The 18,149-nt window shown below is 53.3% G+C and overlaps 1 protein-coding gene across 1 annotated transcript in view; it reads right to left on the bottom strand.

Moving 5' to 3' along the window:
* DOCK11 (dedicator of cytokinesis 11) overlaps nt 1-16,684 on the bottom strand; it is a 105,388-nt gene extending 88,704 nt beyond the window's left edge. Inside the window, exon 1 of the mRNA XM_067548009.1 lies at nt 16,576-16,684. Within this exon, the coding sequence (XP_067404110.1) occupies nt 16,576-16,677 (102 nt within the window). The 5' untranslated portion in view covers nt 16,678-16,684. The remainder of the gene's footprint in view (nt 1-16,575) is intronic.
* Between the last annotated feature and the right edge of the window lie 1,465 nt (nt 16,685-18,149).

Raw genomic sequence — 18,149 nt, 5'->3', positions numbered from 1 at the left:
ACGGATTGCCACGCCCGGACACGAATGCTTGCCCATTCGCCTGCGAGCGCTCCTGGGGGACGGTGCGAGTGGCTGGGTCCTCCAGGAGGATGGAAGATGGGACGAGAGAGGCAGGTGGGACTGGGGCAGCTTTAGAGAATTTGCACAGTGATGCCACTAGGTTCTAGCGTGCCGCAGCCCCGCCAGGCACACGCTGGCTAAAAGGAGTCGATCCCCCCCTCACACCGGAGTCCACTTGGAAATCCTCTCCATGGATCCATTCAGAAAGCACCATCCACATAGCTCCCAGTTCAGGTTTGAGGGGAGTCAGGGCATTTTTCACCCCAGCCTGACCCTTCCGACTGCCTCTTTTCTAGCATATGCATAGAGCCGGATGCCTGCCAGGATGTGGCCCACAGCCTGTGACCACAAGTTGCATTCAGTTTTCACAAAGACAGTTTTTCACTGGCAACACCCTAGTCTACTTCCCGGGCCAAGGCAGAACAGAGCTGTGCAGGAACACCCAGCCTGAGCCAGCCTGAAAAACAACCCACAAACAACCAGCCAGCCTAGCCCCGCTAAGGACCACACCCCAAAGGGGGATTTTAGAAACTGGACCTTTTCCATTCCTGTAACGACAAGGCCGTTTTCTCTAATTATCCAGTGAGGGCTTGCTGGAGCACACATAGTCTCCCGCCGCGGGGTTAGTCTTAGTTTGGGTCACTGGCTTTAGGAGCCATGCAGAGATCGTGATACGCCTGCACGGCGCGCGCGGGAAACTGGCACAGCAATGTCTAAGGAGTGGTGCCTTTCAGCTAAGGCAAAGCCGCAGTTTTCTCTGGGAGTCCTTTTTTGGAAAAGCACTTTACTGCCGTGAGTATGCGCCGAGCATCAGAGATTGCCGCTGCAGCTGGCAGAACTCGGAGTTGCATCCATTGTGGGATGGATGATCTCGCCCTGCCTCGCACTCCAACGGGTCTGCACTGCTGCAGTGATACAGAGCAGTCAAAGCCAGCCAGCTTCCTGGGCATTCCCCTTGCCCCAGGGGAACAAGTGGATGGCAGAGTCCCTGAGGTTTAACAGCCACCGCATGTCATTTGAATCACCCACTGCCTGCACATACTCTGGCTTGCAACAGAATCCCTGTCCCACAGCATGTGGGGAAGAGATTTCTCCTGGCTTGTCAATTTGGGTCGACCCACATTTCCGATCTAACTTTTCCCAGATTAACTTTTAAAAACATTGCTTCCCCAGAGGGGTAGTGGGGCCCAGACACTAACTGAATCAATCCCAAGCCAGTGAGTTCAGTTATGGGAGGATCAGAGCCAGAGTTTGAGCCCAAAGTACCCGCACAAAAAATGTATAAGAACTTTTCAATGTTGAATCCATGGGGATTTAACTGCGGTGTGGACATACCCCAAGAGGCTGATTCTGCCCCCTGTATGCTGCCCTGGTGGCATAAAAGAACGGTCAGGAAGCCACTTTCTCCTTCCCAAGGCAGAGGAGCAGCAAATAGCTGACATAAACAGCCCCGGAGTAAGAGGAGGGGCAGTGTAAATGCCACTGATCAGATCCCGCTTGCTAGGACATCGGAGCTAACAAGAGCCCAGAGTTCGAAGGACAGGCGGGGACGGCAAAAATGGATGATTTTTTTTTTAATTTAAATCAGATTTCTTTGATTTTGTCATTTAAATTGTAAGAAGTTATTCTTTTTTTAAAAATAAACCTGTTTGAAATTAAATCTGAATTTAATACAAATTATGTTAAGCCCTAAATTTATTATAATCTCTTGAGACATTCCAATAAAAGATAAACATGCGGAATGCATGAGCCTCTTTGAGTTAACTCTGAGTTCAGGGCTGCTTTTGTATATACAGAAAAAAATCAGGGGAAAACATCTAATTTTTTCGCTCAAGCGTTATAAATATGGCACAATTGGTTATTACAGGATTGTTTGTTTAATAAAAATAAATTGTATATGCTTTTCTCTGTTTAATTAAATTCCAGTTACCATGCTAGCTAATACAGGTTGACACAAATCAGGAGCAAAGTTAGCTATCTAGTAAACACGCAATACAGCATTCACGATTTTCTAACACACTGAAAAGGTACAATTAATAAGAAACTGAATGTATTAAGCAATATTATTGCTTAAATTAACATACATAGCTATAGTGTGCTCTGCTAGGTAGCAAAAAGATGTTCCAAATGGAGCGTAATGACCCGAGTTGTGAACCAACATGCTTTAACGTTTCTATCAACCAAGGAGAATGCAGCATCTCTCTTTAGAAAATAACTGAAGTTCAAATTGATTTTAATCAACTTTTCTATTATTTCAGCTGAGGTTTCCCACTTGGTCATTTAAATCCTGGTTTAAATTGCTGACAGAAATCGCCTCCATGGAAATCAATCTACCCTCCAGGCAGCACTGCTGACAGAGATGTGAATTACACAGCCTTTGGATATAATGCTCAACGGGAACTGGCCAAAAAAAATAAAAGCCACCCCTACACTGCAGCATTCAAGCCGGTCTTTAAAATCGCTCAAAGCCTTTATTTTACCCAAGATATGCAGAGTGGGAACAGAAACTGCCTTCAGTCGCTTCCCAATCTCAGCAAACGTACAGCTGAGATGAGTGGTGACGTGAGTGTGGGTGACACGACTGCAATCTATCTGAGAGATGGGGTTTCCGGCAGGGACCTGCCAACGGACTCTGGTTCTGCACAGCTTGAGAGTGGAGAAGAATGAAACCAGGGTTAGCAAGGGTTCCAGTGGAACACTCCCTCCTTCCTCTGAAGCCTTCACCCCGGAACCTTTCTCTGTCGTTAATTTCAGAAACAGATCTCTGCCTGGAAGCAGCAAATCCAGCAGTACACCAGGAGCATGTGGCAATACTCCTCAAGACCCATTTCCGCCAGGATGCTTTTAAAAAACAAAACAAAACACACCAATCAGGTGCAGATCTGATTCATTCAGGTCTTGTCTACACAGGGGACCTGCTCTGATTACCGCCATTCGTGGCAGAGACTATGTAACCTCCCAGTGCAGCCCAGAGCGCAATCATGTACCTACTCCGGTTCTAGGCAGGGCTAAGCTCCTCCACTGCAAATAACCACTTTGCCCATCAACACGAGGACCCTGACTCTGTCGCCTTCCACCTTGTGTGACTGTTTACACCAGAAGTCAGGCTAACCCCAGGCATTTGAACATCACAACTCAGGCTTCACAACACCCTGAGTCAGGCTTAAAGTCATGAGATTTAAAAATAACAAGACATTTTATTTTCCTTCTGATTAGGGTGGTCTCTTCCGCAACCAGGAAGGCTGGAACCTCACTTTTTTTGTTTTTGAATGAAAGCAGAGTTTCTAGGCTAATCACTTGACTCCCGGAGCTGGGGCTTTAAGAAAACACAACAAATAACGAGTGACACATGATAAAATGGCAAGAGCTGGGCATGCTGCGAGCAGGGCAAAGTGAGTTACAATGCCCCGGCGCTGATTTAGTTGCATTTAACACCCGCTTTGCACCGATGAAAATGACTACACAAGAGGAATGGCGAACCAGGCCTAGGTTAGGTTCGGTTCAAACCGGCATCACCATGCTGATGGCTACCCGCCAGCGCTGGAATCATGGCACCTCCCTGGCACAGACAAGGTCTTGGTTTTAAATGTGTCACCGAGAGGATGTGGTACCTCCAGCTGTCCAACAGCTCAGCAGTGTAACCACATGATCTTACTCCTGTTTCCCTCATCCTCTTGTTTATTGCACTCGCTTGTTCTTCCCCGCCCACCTGTGCGTTTGTGCCAGGCTCAGCGCCATGCGGGCCAGATCCCAGGCAGGGTTCCTGGATGCACCGGCATCACTCGTAACAATGATCGATAGGCACCAGTTGCTATGACATCTTCGGCTCTTGCACACAACGTCTGGCTCCCAATAGTACTGTGTGCACACATCCCAGGGTAGGATCTGGCCCCAAGCTAAACCAAATGTGGCTTTCCTACTTGTATACGTTAAAGACACAGGGGCAGAGCCGGAGCTGGTTAAAACCAGTGCATCTCCACTGACTGGAATGGAGCTGTATCTATTTCCAGCCAAGAGGGATGTAAACAAAACACTGTTTTGATTTTCTCCTCTGGAAGGCGTGGGATCAAGATTAGAAACTGGCAAATGACTATTTGTTTCCATTGGACACGTGGATCTCTGGCAGGGCTGACTTCTCAGTCTATTTCTGTACACATCAGCATGCTATGTAAGGGAATTCATGAATAATACTACTTTGCACTTATGTAAGTTCTTCCAGCTGAGGATCCCAAAGTGCGTTACAGATGTTAATGACACCTCATCGTTTATTGATACGGTTTGGAATTTATATTTAGCATCCAGCTCCAAAGCACCTGGGCTCCAGACCTCGTAAAACCATCAATTACACATCGACCCTCTGCTTGCTAACAGGAAAACCCCATTTCTCCATCAAGAAGCTGCTCAAGAAGCTGGGCCAAACAAACTGCCCGGAAGCTCTCCAAAGTAGCTGAATGCTGCTGGGAGATAGATGAAATGCTATAGCTCTACTGGACAGCTGTGAATTGACTTCCCAAGGTTAGACATGAGTCTGCGCAGACGCAAGGAAACATACACCCACATGTGGATTGCCATAACAAGATGCTTAACGTCTATGAAACCGTAGAACCAAAGTAAGATTTCAGAGAAGTGACAGCAATTTACCCAGCTTCAGGAAACTGCTCATGCCAGCTGCTGCTTGGCCTGTGTGCAGGCCAAATTAACTGAACCCAGCTGCAGACTCAATACTGTTGCAATCATGTTTTTCTCTGCCCACAGAAGTAAAAAATCAAACCAAAACAGCAGCCCAGAACTGGAGCGTGAGCGGCAAATATCCCCAATACAGCGAGGACCCAGCTGACCACACCCTCTGTGTATTGTCAGCAATGCACAGCGGGCCATGCCTGGGTTCCAGTGTGTCTGGTTTAATTGCCCTCCTAACAGCAGGGATGAAGAGAAGCTTTTGGAAGCAAGATACCAGGCCTGGCTGACTTGCATTACAAGAAGTGCTAGAGACGATGTTCCTGCCGCCAGCTTACTCCAGTTTCAGACCATTCCAGTTTACAAAATCTCGGCTTATCAGGAATGTCCAAAAGCCACGTTCTCCCCAGCGGAATCACAGCTTGACCCAGCAGCAAACCATAGACTGGGAGCTCTCAGGGGCAGTGACCGGCTCTTTGTGCTTTGTCTGGACAGCACATAGCACATTGGGGCCATGACCTTTGACTGGGGCCGTAGGCTTGACCGTCTTCCTCTGGAGAGTAGCTCCTCTGAGACAATACCAGAGATGGACAAGCAGGGTTTGAAAGGTCTCTTGTGTCTCGGTTTCTTCAGCTATAAAAGGAGATAATAAAACTTGCCTACTCCAGCTGGACGGCATGAGTACCGAAAAAGGGAAGCCCTATTACAGTATCGGGGGGTTTACACAGCGTGGTTTAGGCTGTCTGCTTTGGTAATGCCCCGTTACTGTCACTGCATTTTACCGGCTATTTTTAAACGCAGACCATGAGTTTTAAAATCTAGATTCTCATGACCTGCCATGGACAGCTCTCCCAGAGACCCTCCTCATGCCGGTCCAACAGCGCCAGCTCACCTCCACGTACAGCAATTTCCCCAATCGCTTGTGATGGCTCATTTCCCCAGTTATCTCTGGCCCACTCCTGCCGCCACTGACTTTAGGGGCGTTTTCTCATTCACTTTAATGGCAAAAAATCAGCGGCTTGAATCTCTAATGGAATTTGTTTGAATGGGCCAGAAAATCATGAGCTAATTCTGTTCCTGAAGACACGTAATTTATAAGAGTTAATGTTACTATCAGCTCAAGCCTGAGGCATCAGCCCGCAGGGATCTTGTATCCTTGTCATACCAGTCTTGATAGCTCAGTGGGCCACAGTCAGTCATGGTTTGCCACTCACTGTTTCAATTTACTCATTATTTTAACTCCGGGGAAGGAGTTGCCCACCAAAAGGTTGCATTCCAGGCAGGTCTAGCTGAGCCAGACAACCGCCAAGTTTTCCAGCAGACAAAGGGGAAGGATCAATGACGGCTTACTTCCAGCGGGTTCCCCGTTGTTATTTATTGCTGTTTATTTTATGGTGCCAAAGGCGTTGGGGGGCACTTCACAAACGCTGCCAAAAGACACAGCCCCACCCTGAAGAGTCTGCAATCCTCAGCGTGGAGCTGACCCAACCAGACGCAGGGACGGGACGGAGCAAGGGAAGGCCAGGAAAAGCAAGAGCAGCAGAAGGCAGCTGGGTTTAACATGCACACAGCTCCCTGTTCTGTGAGGTTTATGAGGGAGATAAAGATACGGTGCAGTTCTGTGCTGCGAAGCTGCTGGAGCCAAGGGGGCATGGGACCAGCCTGGTGTAAACCCGTGGCTCTCAACCAGGGTACGCGCACCCCTGCAGGTGCGCAGAGATCTTCCAGGGGCTACTCAACTCACCTAGATATTTGCCTAGTTCTACAGCAGGCAACATAAGAAGCACCGGCGAAGTCAGCACAAACTAAAATGTCATACAATGACTTGTTTATAGTGCTCTATACACTGAAATGTAAGTGCAATATTTATATCCCAGTTGGTTTATTTTATAATTAGATGGTAACGAATGAGAAAGGAAGCCATTTTTCAGTAACAGAGCGCTGTGACACTTGTATTTTTATGTCTGATTTTGTGAGCAAGTCGTTTTTAAGTGAGGTGAAACTTGGACAAGACAAATCAAACTGCTCAAAGGGGTCCAGCAGCCTGCAAAGGTTCAGAGCCACCGGTCTAAAGCACTTTAACAACCCCTGGCAAAGTGACGGAGCTCAGGACAAAAGGGGAGAGCCTCTTTGGAAACTGTTCAAGTCATTTCCACACAGGCTGGCTGCAAGAGTCTGTATCTGTCTGGCTGATCTAAGGAAGATCTGCAGCTGGAGAGCAAATGGCTTAAACTGGGCTGGTTTTGCTGCTATTTCACCTCCCTCTCTGTCCCAATCCATACGAGTGGCTGTATATGTCGCAGCATTCCCTGATGGTGAACAAAGAGGCAGATCCCCCGGACTGGCAGTGGGTGCAGGCCAAGGGAGCAGTAAATTGTTCTGAATTGACAGCCGCTTGCACCCACTTTGCACCGGGGTAAGTGATTACCAGGGTACCAGGGAGTGGAGAACTGGACCCAAACGCGGTCAGTAGTAAGTCACTTCCCTTGTAAACCATCCCTCCACAGCAGGGGTGTCAAAGTTATCTGGCCACAAGGACCATTTAAGACAAAACTGTTCACTTGGCGGGTTGCACTGTAAACAAACAAAAAGAGATGAAAGGGGCAGCACAAAGGCGCAGCTTTCACCACTCACTTTCATACCTGCTTAATACGGTATTGTACTTTCAACTGACATACGTGCTGTAAAGCAGATTTCAGAGCACATAATGCATTACCACATTTCAACACAAATTAAGTTAGACCGGGTGAAAATGCAAATTAAATGGACCTTAATACGACTTCTGCCCGGAAACCTGACACTTCTTCTCTGGCGCCAGGGTGGGCCGGCGGTGTTCTGGGGGCTGGGAGTGGAAAGCTCCGGCCGGCAGTGCTCTGGGAGCTGGGGCGGACCGGCCTGCCTGGGGGCGAGGTGGACCGGCGCTCGGCGCTGGACTGGGTTGGCACTGGGGCGCCAGGCAGACCAGCAGCGCTCCAGGGGCCGTGCGCACTTAGACAACACGGGTCACAAAAATTAACCCGGCGGGCCGTATGTTTGACACCCCTGCTCCACTGACACCTCCATTTTCAGCTGATCACAACCTTCTCCAAGAAACTCAGCCCTTCTGAATAAACCAACTGTGCGCTTCTCCGCTAACCCAGGGACCCCGGCCAATTCCCAGGAAAGCCAAGGGACGTCGTTGCCTCCCACCCCCCGAGTGCCCAAGCCACTGGGCTCAGACAACGTGAGCGTTGAAAATCGCCTGGCTGCCGGGCGGCTGTTTGCTCCTGCCCGAGGCATGTCAAGGACTGACTCTCACGTGGGCTTTGCGTTTGTTTCCTTTGCTCTGGAGCAGAGCGCCAGGGTTTATGGGCAGGACTTGATGGATCAGCCTGGGGCTGGTTCCATGGAGGCTGTGGCAGATGTGCCCGAAGCAGCTGCAGCTCTGGGACGTGGCGAGCAGAACAGGAGAGAGTAAATGGGAGGCTGCTGCCCTGAGCTCTGTGCAACAGCTGCCCTGGAAGAGAGACAATCTCTCTTCCCACTGCAGTTAGTCCCCAGAGAAACCCCCATAGCTCTGTTATTGAATCATCGCTAGCGCAGCAAGAAATTCATAGGACCAGAGACAAAGCTGCTTCTCGCAGCACCAGGAGAGGAGTGAGAGAGGGCAGGCAAGAAGGGATTAGAACCAGCAGAGGAACAGCTGGGGCCAGGCGATGGTGTGAAGACCAGACGGAGCTGTGAGCAGGGACCCAGCCACCCGGAAGAGAGGGTTGCTTTGTGTTTTTAAGGTAATGAAAGAATGAAGCCAGAGAGGACACAGAGGGAGGCCACTGCAGGGAAACAGAGAATTCCCAGCATGTCTGGAAAGGCAGCAGGGCCCAGGAAGGCATGTGCGTTTGCTCTTCTGCCTGGAGAGAATGGGAACACGGAGACTGATTAAACACGGGATTTGAACACACTCGCACTTTCAAACTAGTCGCTGTCCAAAGGATTTGTCTGCCTGGGACTTGCACTCCGCAGCAACGCAGAGTTTAAAAGCTTCTCACTCTTTGGCCAAGATGTTTTCCAGTAACAATAACAATGAGATAATTTTACAACCCTGCTAGGGATAATGAAGCAGCACGTCAGGGTTTAAAGGAAACTCGGAAAAAGCGACCAAGACTTACATTAGAACTGAGCCCGCGGGATCTGAGCACCCTCCGTCTTTGGGGGATTCCACAAATAGCCCCACTTTCTACAATGGGCTGAACCAGCCTCCCAGATCCAAACGCCTCCCTGGCTTTTTGGGTGCTTCAAATCCAGCCCAGAGATTGTCAGTCTGAGCCCATTTCCCATCAGTGCCCGGTCCAGTCACCAGCATCTCCATAAGCAAGGAGACGCATCGGACCATTAGCCTCTTCCTTTCCTTAACAGCAATAGTCTGTTCAGACCCTGTTAGTAGCAATTCACAGAGGCGCTGCTGGGCGTGCGCCCCACAATCTGGATCTCTCTGATAAAGCCTCTGACACAGGGTAAATCACTCAGCCACTCAAAACACGGTGGGATGCAGCCGTGTCGCCATCCATCTTGGGGGGCAAAACACGATGGGATGTGTACGTGCAGAGGGGCGGGGCGGGGAAGGAAGGGCCGATGCCCTGCTCCCTCCTGTCCCCAGGCGCAAGAGAACGAGGAACTGCAGCCAACAAGAATCCTGTGACGAGAGACTCTGGTCTGGCTCCGGGCCCTGCTGGCTTCCAGGAATGCAGCTAGCAGAGAGAAGAAAAGCCCACGCTCCTATCCCACGTACACCCGTCACATCCAGCCGCTGGCTGTGCTGGGGCGACCTCTGCTCCACACCCAGGTTGCAGTGGCAGAGAGGGGTGGCGATCCCACAGACAGGCCGGAGCTGTGAGCCAGCACCGCCCCAGAAGGGAGGAGAGGGTCGGGGAAGGTGGCTGCAGCAGAGAGGGGCTTTGCCAATTTGGCAGATTTGGGGGGCTGGTGTTTTGCTCTTTCTAGGACTTGTTCCTGGTGGGGCACAAGCAGAACAACACCAGGCGGACGGGTTGTTAGCAGCACGAGCTCACATCTGTGCCGTGGTTCCGACAGCCCTTCTACCGCCACCCTGCTCGGACTGGATGGGGGAGGCCGGAACAAAACTGCGTATCCTGGTTGTGTAAATCGCCTGGTGCCACGCAGCGGCGAGTGCCTAACGCGGGGCCGTTCTCTGATCCCCGAACTCACCGGGGCCCTGAGCCAGGAGAGCACTGATTAACTTTCAGCGTGTGTGCCCGTGTCTTCCTGAATGAGGGCCACGGGGTAGCCCTTTCCTCTGGGACGGACTGCATGGAAGTCAGTGGGACCAAGGTGACACGCAGGGTGAGTAAAGGTGACAAAATCTGGCCCCTAGTTATTTTGGGGTGGGGTTGGGGGGAGGTGAAATCCTGACCACGCTGATGTGGATGGCAAAACTCCCACTGATTTCAATGGGCCCAGGATTTCACCCCTTGTCTGTAACGCACCTTCGGCTGTCAATATTATACCGATCTAGTGACTGTTCAAACTGTAGATCCTTCAGCGCAGGCTCCAGAGTCTGCCTGTACCACACCTAGGACACAGTCAGCACCGTCTAAGAAATCGTCATTTTGCTCACAGTGGGTTTAGTTTATTACAACAAGGGATTATGCAGTTGGAAGGATGTTTTCTTTGCAGAGGCACTCTCCTGTGCTGTATAACGAGTGTAAATCCTGCAGCGACTAACACAGATTAAACTGAAAGAGACACACAAAGAAAAAATAAAACAGTTTCTGCCTCCAGTCAAAGCCTCTCTAATACCATCATTAGGGATCCTTTCTGTCTCCTACTTTGATTCTGTTGGAAACTGAGCCACATGGACAAGCCCAGCCCAGACTGCATCAAATGAAAACGACCTTCTTTTGGCTGTCTGCCAGTTCTCTAATAGCAAGGTACCAGGGAGCACATCTCAGTCAGCACTGTAGCACCGGAGAGAGGAGATGCATTATTTTAATATGGCAAAAAACCCACGCACGCAACCCTCTGCCAACAGAGATCTTCACAAACTCTGGAACCACTCTGTGTGTGTGCGTGCGTGCGTGCGTGCGTGCACGTGTGCATGGCCATCCAGGCTTGTGCAGGTAATGTACTGCACCGGTAATGAGGCCGGCTGAAGTCTCTGAACATATTGGTGCAGGCGGCAGGTTTTCAGCTATGATCCTGTATTAAACCCATGACCCACTTACTTTGTAAACCCGCAAAGTAACGAATTCAATGCATCTGCCCTTCGTTCTGGGCTAGAACGACGTAAAGAAAAGTAGGAGTAACACTGTCAGAGCTAAAACTGCCACCAGATGACTGGTTTTGGCAGGATTGTGGGGCACAGCTTGCAATATTTGCTCTGATTCCTACTTTCCGGACCTAAACGCGTCTTCTACTGCACTGCTCTGTCACGGCCCAGGGGACAGCGCCTCTGGGAAACATCCACTCCCTCCACAGTAATGCAATGGCAGAGGCTCTGCTCCTTCAGACTGCGTTAGTTCTCACACGGGGAATGAGATGCAGGATGGCCTTGCTTTCACGGAGAGAAGCCAATGACCGGGGCGTGGCTGATTTGGTTTCCTCAGACAGAGCTCTGTAACTTGCTGCCTAACCCACCCGATACAGCAGGCAGGATCCTAGTCCGACTGGGGACTTTTACATTATTAAACTAAGCGGAAGGCTCTTTGCAATGGCCGGCGCTATCTCTGTGGTGAAGCCAAGACTCGTGTGATCCAAAAGGGCAAGGAGATGCACACAGAGGCCGCTGCCAGGTCAGGACGCGTATACGCAAGAACCTGCCGGCAGCCCAGGCTCATCGAGCCTGAGCCATGTCTCCTGATGCTGCCAAACTCTATCCTGGGATCCCACTGCTGCCTGCAGGTCATCTTGTGTGATTTCTGCAGAGCACTGAGCAGAGCTGGGCTCCGTCCTTCCCTACTGGATGGGAGACTTTCCCATTAATGGTAAGTTACATCCTGGGCATAGAGGCAAGAGACACTAGACAGCACCTAGGATTTGTAGAACAAATAAGCGCCGGCGAAACAACCTTTGCCCATACGAGACCAAGGCTTCCCCTAGCAGCTCTCACTGTGTCCAGGCTAGGATTTCCCGCATGAGGCTCTCGCTTTACATCCTGGCTGTGAAGCTGCAGTTCCGAATGCCACATTATACTTTTTGGTGCCCCAAGATTTATTTCGTTTGGTTAAGAGGGATTTAAACCACTGAGCACTTCACTCCGACTCTGCCGTGCCCTAAGCAGCCGTGTATTTCCATTGCGCTGTCTGCCATTGCATGCCACTCACACCACAGACTGACCGCGTAATGCAGTGGCTAGATTTATTCAAATAGTGACATTGTTTATAAGTTATCCAGCCAAGACTCCAGCCACTAATGAGGCAAACACAGGAACTATTAAAGGCTTTACTGATACAATCTAGTCCTACAGCAGTGTGAAAAACCTCAAGTGTGCAGAAAGAATGAAGGCTCCAGGATCTCTTCACGGCCCAGAGTATCCAGGGCTCTTTTGATTTTGTTCTTAAGGATTCTAGCTTGCTTCTGGGGGTTTTCCCTCCTGACTCTTTTTCTCATTCCTCCACCGATGGCTGTTTTCCTCTCTTATGTGGTGTGTGAGACACAGAAAGCCGGAATGATAGAGGGGGAGATGCTGCTTCCAAATGCTGGGAAAGGGTGAGAGGCGGCGAAATGGTGTGGAATGAGAGTTCTGGTCCGTCTTTTCCTAGCCTCCAAGATTATGAATGTCCCAGACTGTGCCCCAGGCAGCCCTTTCACCTCCAGAGACGGGGTATATTTCTCAGCGGTCCCTGTCAAGTTGGAGTTGTGTTGTCCGCAGAGCAGCGTTATTCCTCAATAGAAACAGGCTGTTTTCCTGCTGCTAAAAGCTCTGTAACCCGCAGGAAGATGTTTGCACTTCAACCTCTTTGCAGAAGCTACGTTACAAAGGAGCATGCGCCAAGTGCTGGTGGCTCTCTCTGGGGCAGCCATGCGGGCGGGAGGGGGGGAGGATAAATGTAACTCTAAGGCAGAGTGTATTTCCTATTCCTGGCCCTGATCCACGCCCACTGGAAAGACTCCTGTCCACTTCAGTGGACAATGGACCAAGTCCTTATGTATGACTGTCCTTTATGCACTCATAAGGCGGCCAGTGAAAGTACTACAGATCTGAAGAGGCTCAGACCAGCGAGGGAGGGCAGTGGTTCAGAGACTGCATTATCCACGGGCTCACACCAGAAATTCTCCAAAGGAAGCATCTCCCTGGCGCTTGGTCAGCCAGGCCTAGGGTTATACAGTCTTTGAGGTGCCCGCCCAGCCCTGGACTGGCCAAGCCAGGCACGTTCACAGGGCTGTGTGGGGAAGCAGACACTGCCCCAGCCCACGCTGGACCTACTCGGTGCTGCAAGAGAGCAGCTCAGTCCTGTCACCACTGCACCTTGTAACGAGACCCGCAGGCTCTTCACAAAGCGAAGCGCGGCCTAGTCCCTCAGGCTTCCTGAGCGTCTCCTGCCCCTCTGAGCCCACGCTTACAACCTCTTCGGAAAGTCCTTCAGCTGGCCAGAGCTGGAGGCGGCCTGCGGGGGGTAGGGGAGGAACACGCCAGGTAAGTGTGTTCACACCAGGGTGTGCCTAGCGGCAGGACAGCTCCACACTGCGCTTTGCTTTTACACGTCAGCACCCAGGTGATTCGATGGCTCCCCTGGCCTGTCAGCCGCTCCTCAGCCCCGAGACCCACCCTTCGGTCTTTCCCCAGCCATTCCCCACTGCCACTTTCTGCCGCACTCCTCCTCCTGACTGCTATGGTCAGCGCCGGGAGGGCAGGGACAGCCCCTCCCAAGCCAGGTGAGAGCTGGAAGAGAGGGGAACAGTCTCTTCCCTAGAGTAACCCAGTGCCTTCCTCCCAGCCAGAAGCAGAGTGTGAAGACCCAGGTTGAACTTAGGACAGTCCCATAAGCGGAAGCCGCCATCCCACCGGGCCTGACGGCTGAACAAGTCAGCAAGCGGCAGGGCAGCAGGCCCCCAACAGGAGACCCACCGTCCAGATCTGTTTATCCCTTGCTGCTCAGCTGCCAAGAGCTGGGGTCTCTGCAGAGTCAGCACATCCGAGCCCCGTGGAATGGGGCCGCCTGCTGCCTCTGCGTGTGGCTGTGAACTCTCCAACCAGTCCAGAAGATGCACTAATGGGCTCTGGGGCACGTGTGTGTGAAAGACAGAGACAGAGAGGTGAGCCGGGGGCTGGGACAAACAAAGAACAGGCCAGATGGGTGCTGAACATCAGCAGTGGCTCTGGGACCTGGGTTTTCTGCATCTCATCTCCCATCCATTGTCTGTTTTGCTTGTAAGCCCCCGAGCGCAGGGACTGGCTGCCAGGCAGCTAGCGGACAAGCAGCTCTCTAGGTAATCACACTAGTGACGAGAAAGGTTCTCTCAGCATCAATAAAGCATTTGTACATCGACATTGTGGATGAAAAACACTGAGCAAAACAAAGGGGAACCTGCTTAAGCAACCGAGATTAAACATGACATCGGAGTGGCTGGGTGAAATTCTTTGGCCCACGTTCGGCTGGAAGGTCGGCGAGGTTATTGTAACGAAGGGTAAGGGTCTGTCACAGGTATTTCTAGTAACAGTGAGGGACAGGTCGCGGGGAATAAACAAAAATTTGTGGAAGCCGCGACCTGACCCCCCCTTTTACTAAAAGTACCCCAGGGGAAGGGGGAGAACGGAGCTGCTGGGGCTGACAGCTGCTCCAGCCCGGCCCCAGAAGTCCCAGAAAGTCCCAGAATCCGTGACCAAATTGTAGCCTTGATTACAATGGCCCCTTCTGGCCCTAAAATCTGAGAGTCTGAGCAGAACATTGCTCATTTGCGGGATCTGAACCTTGGCAGCCTTGTTTTTAAAAGGGTTGTTGAAAATTCTTCATTTATCCAGCAGATGTTGTCTGTCAGTTTAGGGTTAGTAGAAACAATCTGTGCTGAGGCGTGCCAGCACAAACGGCGTTAGCATTGTTGTACGTAGGATCGACGAACGTTCTGCCAACTTCAGGGTCAAACCTGATTCTCTCCTCATCTCATTCCATGAGGAACCGGGCAGCAAATCACATTAAGGCCCAGAGAAGCTGATCCTCATGTCAAACCTAATGTGACTCTCCCAGGGCCCTGCTGTTAAAAGTTCAGCCCACAGCCTACACGCCTAGTGAGTACAATAGAGATACCTGGTGAGGACGTCCTGCTCCCCAGAGAGCCAGAGTCTGGGAGATCTAAGATGAGCACAGCATTCTTCTAATTATTTTCTAGAACTTAAAAGGGGACAAAAACTGCTGGCCCTCTCCCTTTGTTTGCACCACTGCTGCGTATTGCCGAGGTCCTAGAAAGACTGTGCGCCCTCTGCGGCAGGGCCTGCCACCGGGTAATCTCTGCGCCCGGGGCCCCGTGCAACGAGGCCCCGCGTCTTGTGGGGGCTGCCCGTCGACATAGCCATTCACAATCCTGGGGGGAATAGGTCACAAGGGTGACCCTGGCGCAGGCTAACACGCCGGGTCTGCTCCAGCGTGGCGGGGTGCTGCAAATCGGGACGGAGATGGGGCGTGAGCGTTCAGTCAGTCTCTGACTGCCGGGGCTGCAGTGGGCTGGGGCCTAGCCGTTTAGCGCAGGAGTGATGGGCGAGAGTCAGGACTCCCCGATTCTCCCCCCCAGCTCGGGGAGGGGAGCGGGGGTCTAATGCGTCAGAGCCGGCAGGGGACGCTGGGAGCCAGGATTCCTGGGCTCTGTCTGTGAGTCTGACAGTGCGATGCACACACGCGCACACCTGTGTGCACACACGCAGTCCACTGGAAAGCCGTGACGGATCGAAGGGTGACACCCCTAACCAGCTCCCTAGCAGCAGCCTCCATCCCGAGGGACAAACAGCCCCACATGGACAAACACCCAGCCCTGCAACAACTACCCCGGCGTCACCGGGGAGAGCCGGCCGGGTGGCGGTGAGCGGGGACGGGTGTGAACACACGGACAGGCGGGTGGACCTGCTCTGGATCCGACGGGAACCCCAGCCGGGCACAAGTTGGGCGCCAGGCCAGACCGGACGGTCACAGCGCTGCCTGCCGGCTTCGGGACCTCCTCGGCTACCCGGGGGCGGATCACCCCACTTCCGCCGGGCCGGGGCGTCCCGCACCTTCCTCTGCCGCCCCTGGCCAGGAGCAGAGCAGAGCCGAGCCCCGGGGGTGGCAGGACGGAGCGGGCCAGGCTGGCCAGTCCTGTGCTCCTGTGCCAGAGGGGTCCAGGCGGGCAGGGCAGGGCAGGGCTGAACTGAGCCCCAGGCCAGCCTTGGGAAAACCGGCCCAGCCCAGCCACGGCGGCAGAGCCAGGCTCCTCGCCCCGGCCGGCGGCGGGCTCGCCCCCAGGCGGTCTGGGGACAGTCGCCCCAAGGGCCCAGTGCCCAGCTCAGGGCAAGTCCCCCAGGGGGGCCCGGCCCCGGGGGGCTGCGGCTGCTTAGCCGGGGGGCCGGCACCGGCTGTGCCCGGGATGGCTACCGACAGCCGCGTTCCCCGCGGGGCACAGGGGGCCGGGCACGGGCACGGGGGGTCACCGCGAAGGGCGGGCCGGGCCGGGCCGGGCCGGGCGGAGGCCGGCTGAGAGGATGACAGTTGGGCGCGGCCCTTCCCCTCACACCCGCGGGGCGCGGCCCCGGCCCCGGCCCGCGGCGCCTCAGACCTGCCCCCGCGGCGGCCCCGCTCCCCGGGGGGCTGCAGGGCCCGGTGCCCCCCCGGCCCCCGCGTCCCTGGCCCGCCCCCGGCCCGGCCCGGCCCGGCTCACCAGCAGCAGCGAGCAGCGCACCGCCTCCGAGACGCTCTGGCGGAGCTCGGCCGCCGTGCCCGGCTTGCTGAGCCGCTTGGTGAATTTCCGCACTTCGGCCATGCTGCCCGCCCGGCTCCGGCTCCGGCTCCAGCGGCAGCAGCGACCCGCCCCGCCCCGGCCCTGCCCTGCGCTCCCGCCGCCGGCCCCTCCCCGGCACGGGCGGAGCTGGAGGGCGGCGGCTGCTGGCGGGGAAGGGGGGGGCCGGCGCAGAGCGGGCCCGGCTTTCCTGGCCTCTCTCGCTGGCCGGGGTGACGGGCTCCATTGTCTGCAGCCAGGCCCTGGCACAGGCGGGTTTGTGCCCATCCCTCAGCCAGACAAACCCCGGCCGGCTCTCCATCAACCATTCCTAACGCTACACTACCCAGCTGGGGCGGTGACACCACTGGACAGAGCCAGGCGGGTACCAGAAGTCACCTACCCCAGGACAGACCCAACAGAGACCACAACAGAACCCCACCGGCCGTCGCCGACAGCCCCCAGCTCACATCTCTCCAGCACATCCTTCAGGATCTACGACCTGTCCTGGCAGATGATCCCTCCTGGCTCACAGCTGTGGGAGGCAGACCCCTCCTGGCTTACAGACAGCCCCCCACCCTGCAGCAAACACTCACCAACCACTGTACACCCTACAACAAGAACACTAACCCAGGGACCGATCCCTGCAACAAACCCCGTTGTCAGCTCTGCCCGCACCTCGACTCTAGTGACACCATCACAGGTCCTAACCGCATCAGCCACACCCTCAGGAGCTCATTGACCTGCACATCTACTAATGTAACATATGCCATCATGTGCCAGCAATACCCCTCTGCCATGTGCATTGGCCACACCGGGCTGTCACTGCACAAACCAATAAATGGACACAAATCAGACACAGAAATGGTAACATCCATAAACCAGTCGGAGAGCACTTCCGTCTCCCAGGACATGCTGTAGCTGACTTGAAAGTTGCCATGCTTCTACAAAAAAACTTCAGACTTCAGCAAGAAACTGCAGAGCTGGAACAATCAGACTGGGTCTGGACAGGGACGTGGAATGGTTCTCTCATGACAAGAAGTAATTGTCACAGTTCACACATTCTCACCTTCTAATCAATGCTTGTGACTAGGCCTCATCTACTCTAACTGAATGGGCTTTGCTAACAACTTCCCTCCCCATTGTTGTTCCTTACCCTTGGATGTATATATACACCCCCTATCTGATTTCTGTTTCTTGCATCTGACGAAGCCGGCTGCAGCCCAAGAAAGCTGGTGCCTGCAGAAATTCAATTTGGTAGTCTTTAAAGTGCTACAGGGCTCTGGTTGATAAAGCTCTTTGTTCCTTCCCTACCTAGCAACCAATCCAACCCTTGCCGGTGCAATCAGGGGAGAAATGGGTAGCATCTTTATTGCAGATTCTGAGCACACAGCGCGCTCTACTGGAAACAAGCTTTATTTCTTTAGTAAGTCTCACGCACAGTAGCTACTGCTGCTCACCATCTGTACAGAATCCATACAGGGTGCGGGCCATGCAGGTTACCTAGTCACACCTGC

This window comes from Emydura macquarii, unplaced genomic scaffold (assembly GCF_026122565.2).
Source record: "Emydura macquarii macquarii isolate MOO-44397 ecotype Brisbane River unplaced genomic scaffold, CSIRO-AGI_Emac_v2 contig_1253, whole genome shotgun sequence".
Taxonomy (NCBI): Eukaryota; Metazoa; Chordata; order Testudines; family Chelidae; genus Emydura; species Emydura macquarii.
The sequence above is the reverse complement of the archived record's forward strand: the minus strand, read 5'-3'. Positions and strand labels throughout refer to the sequence as shown.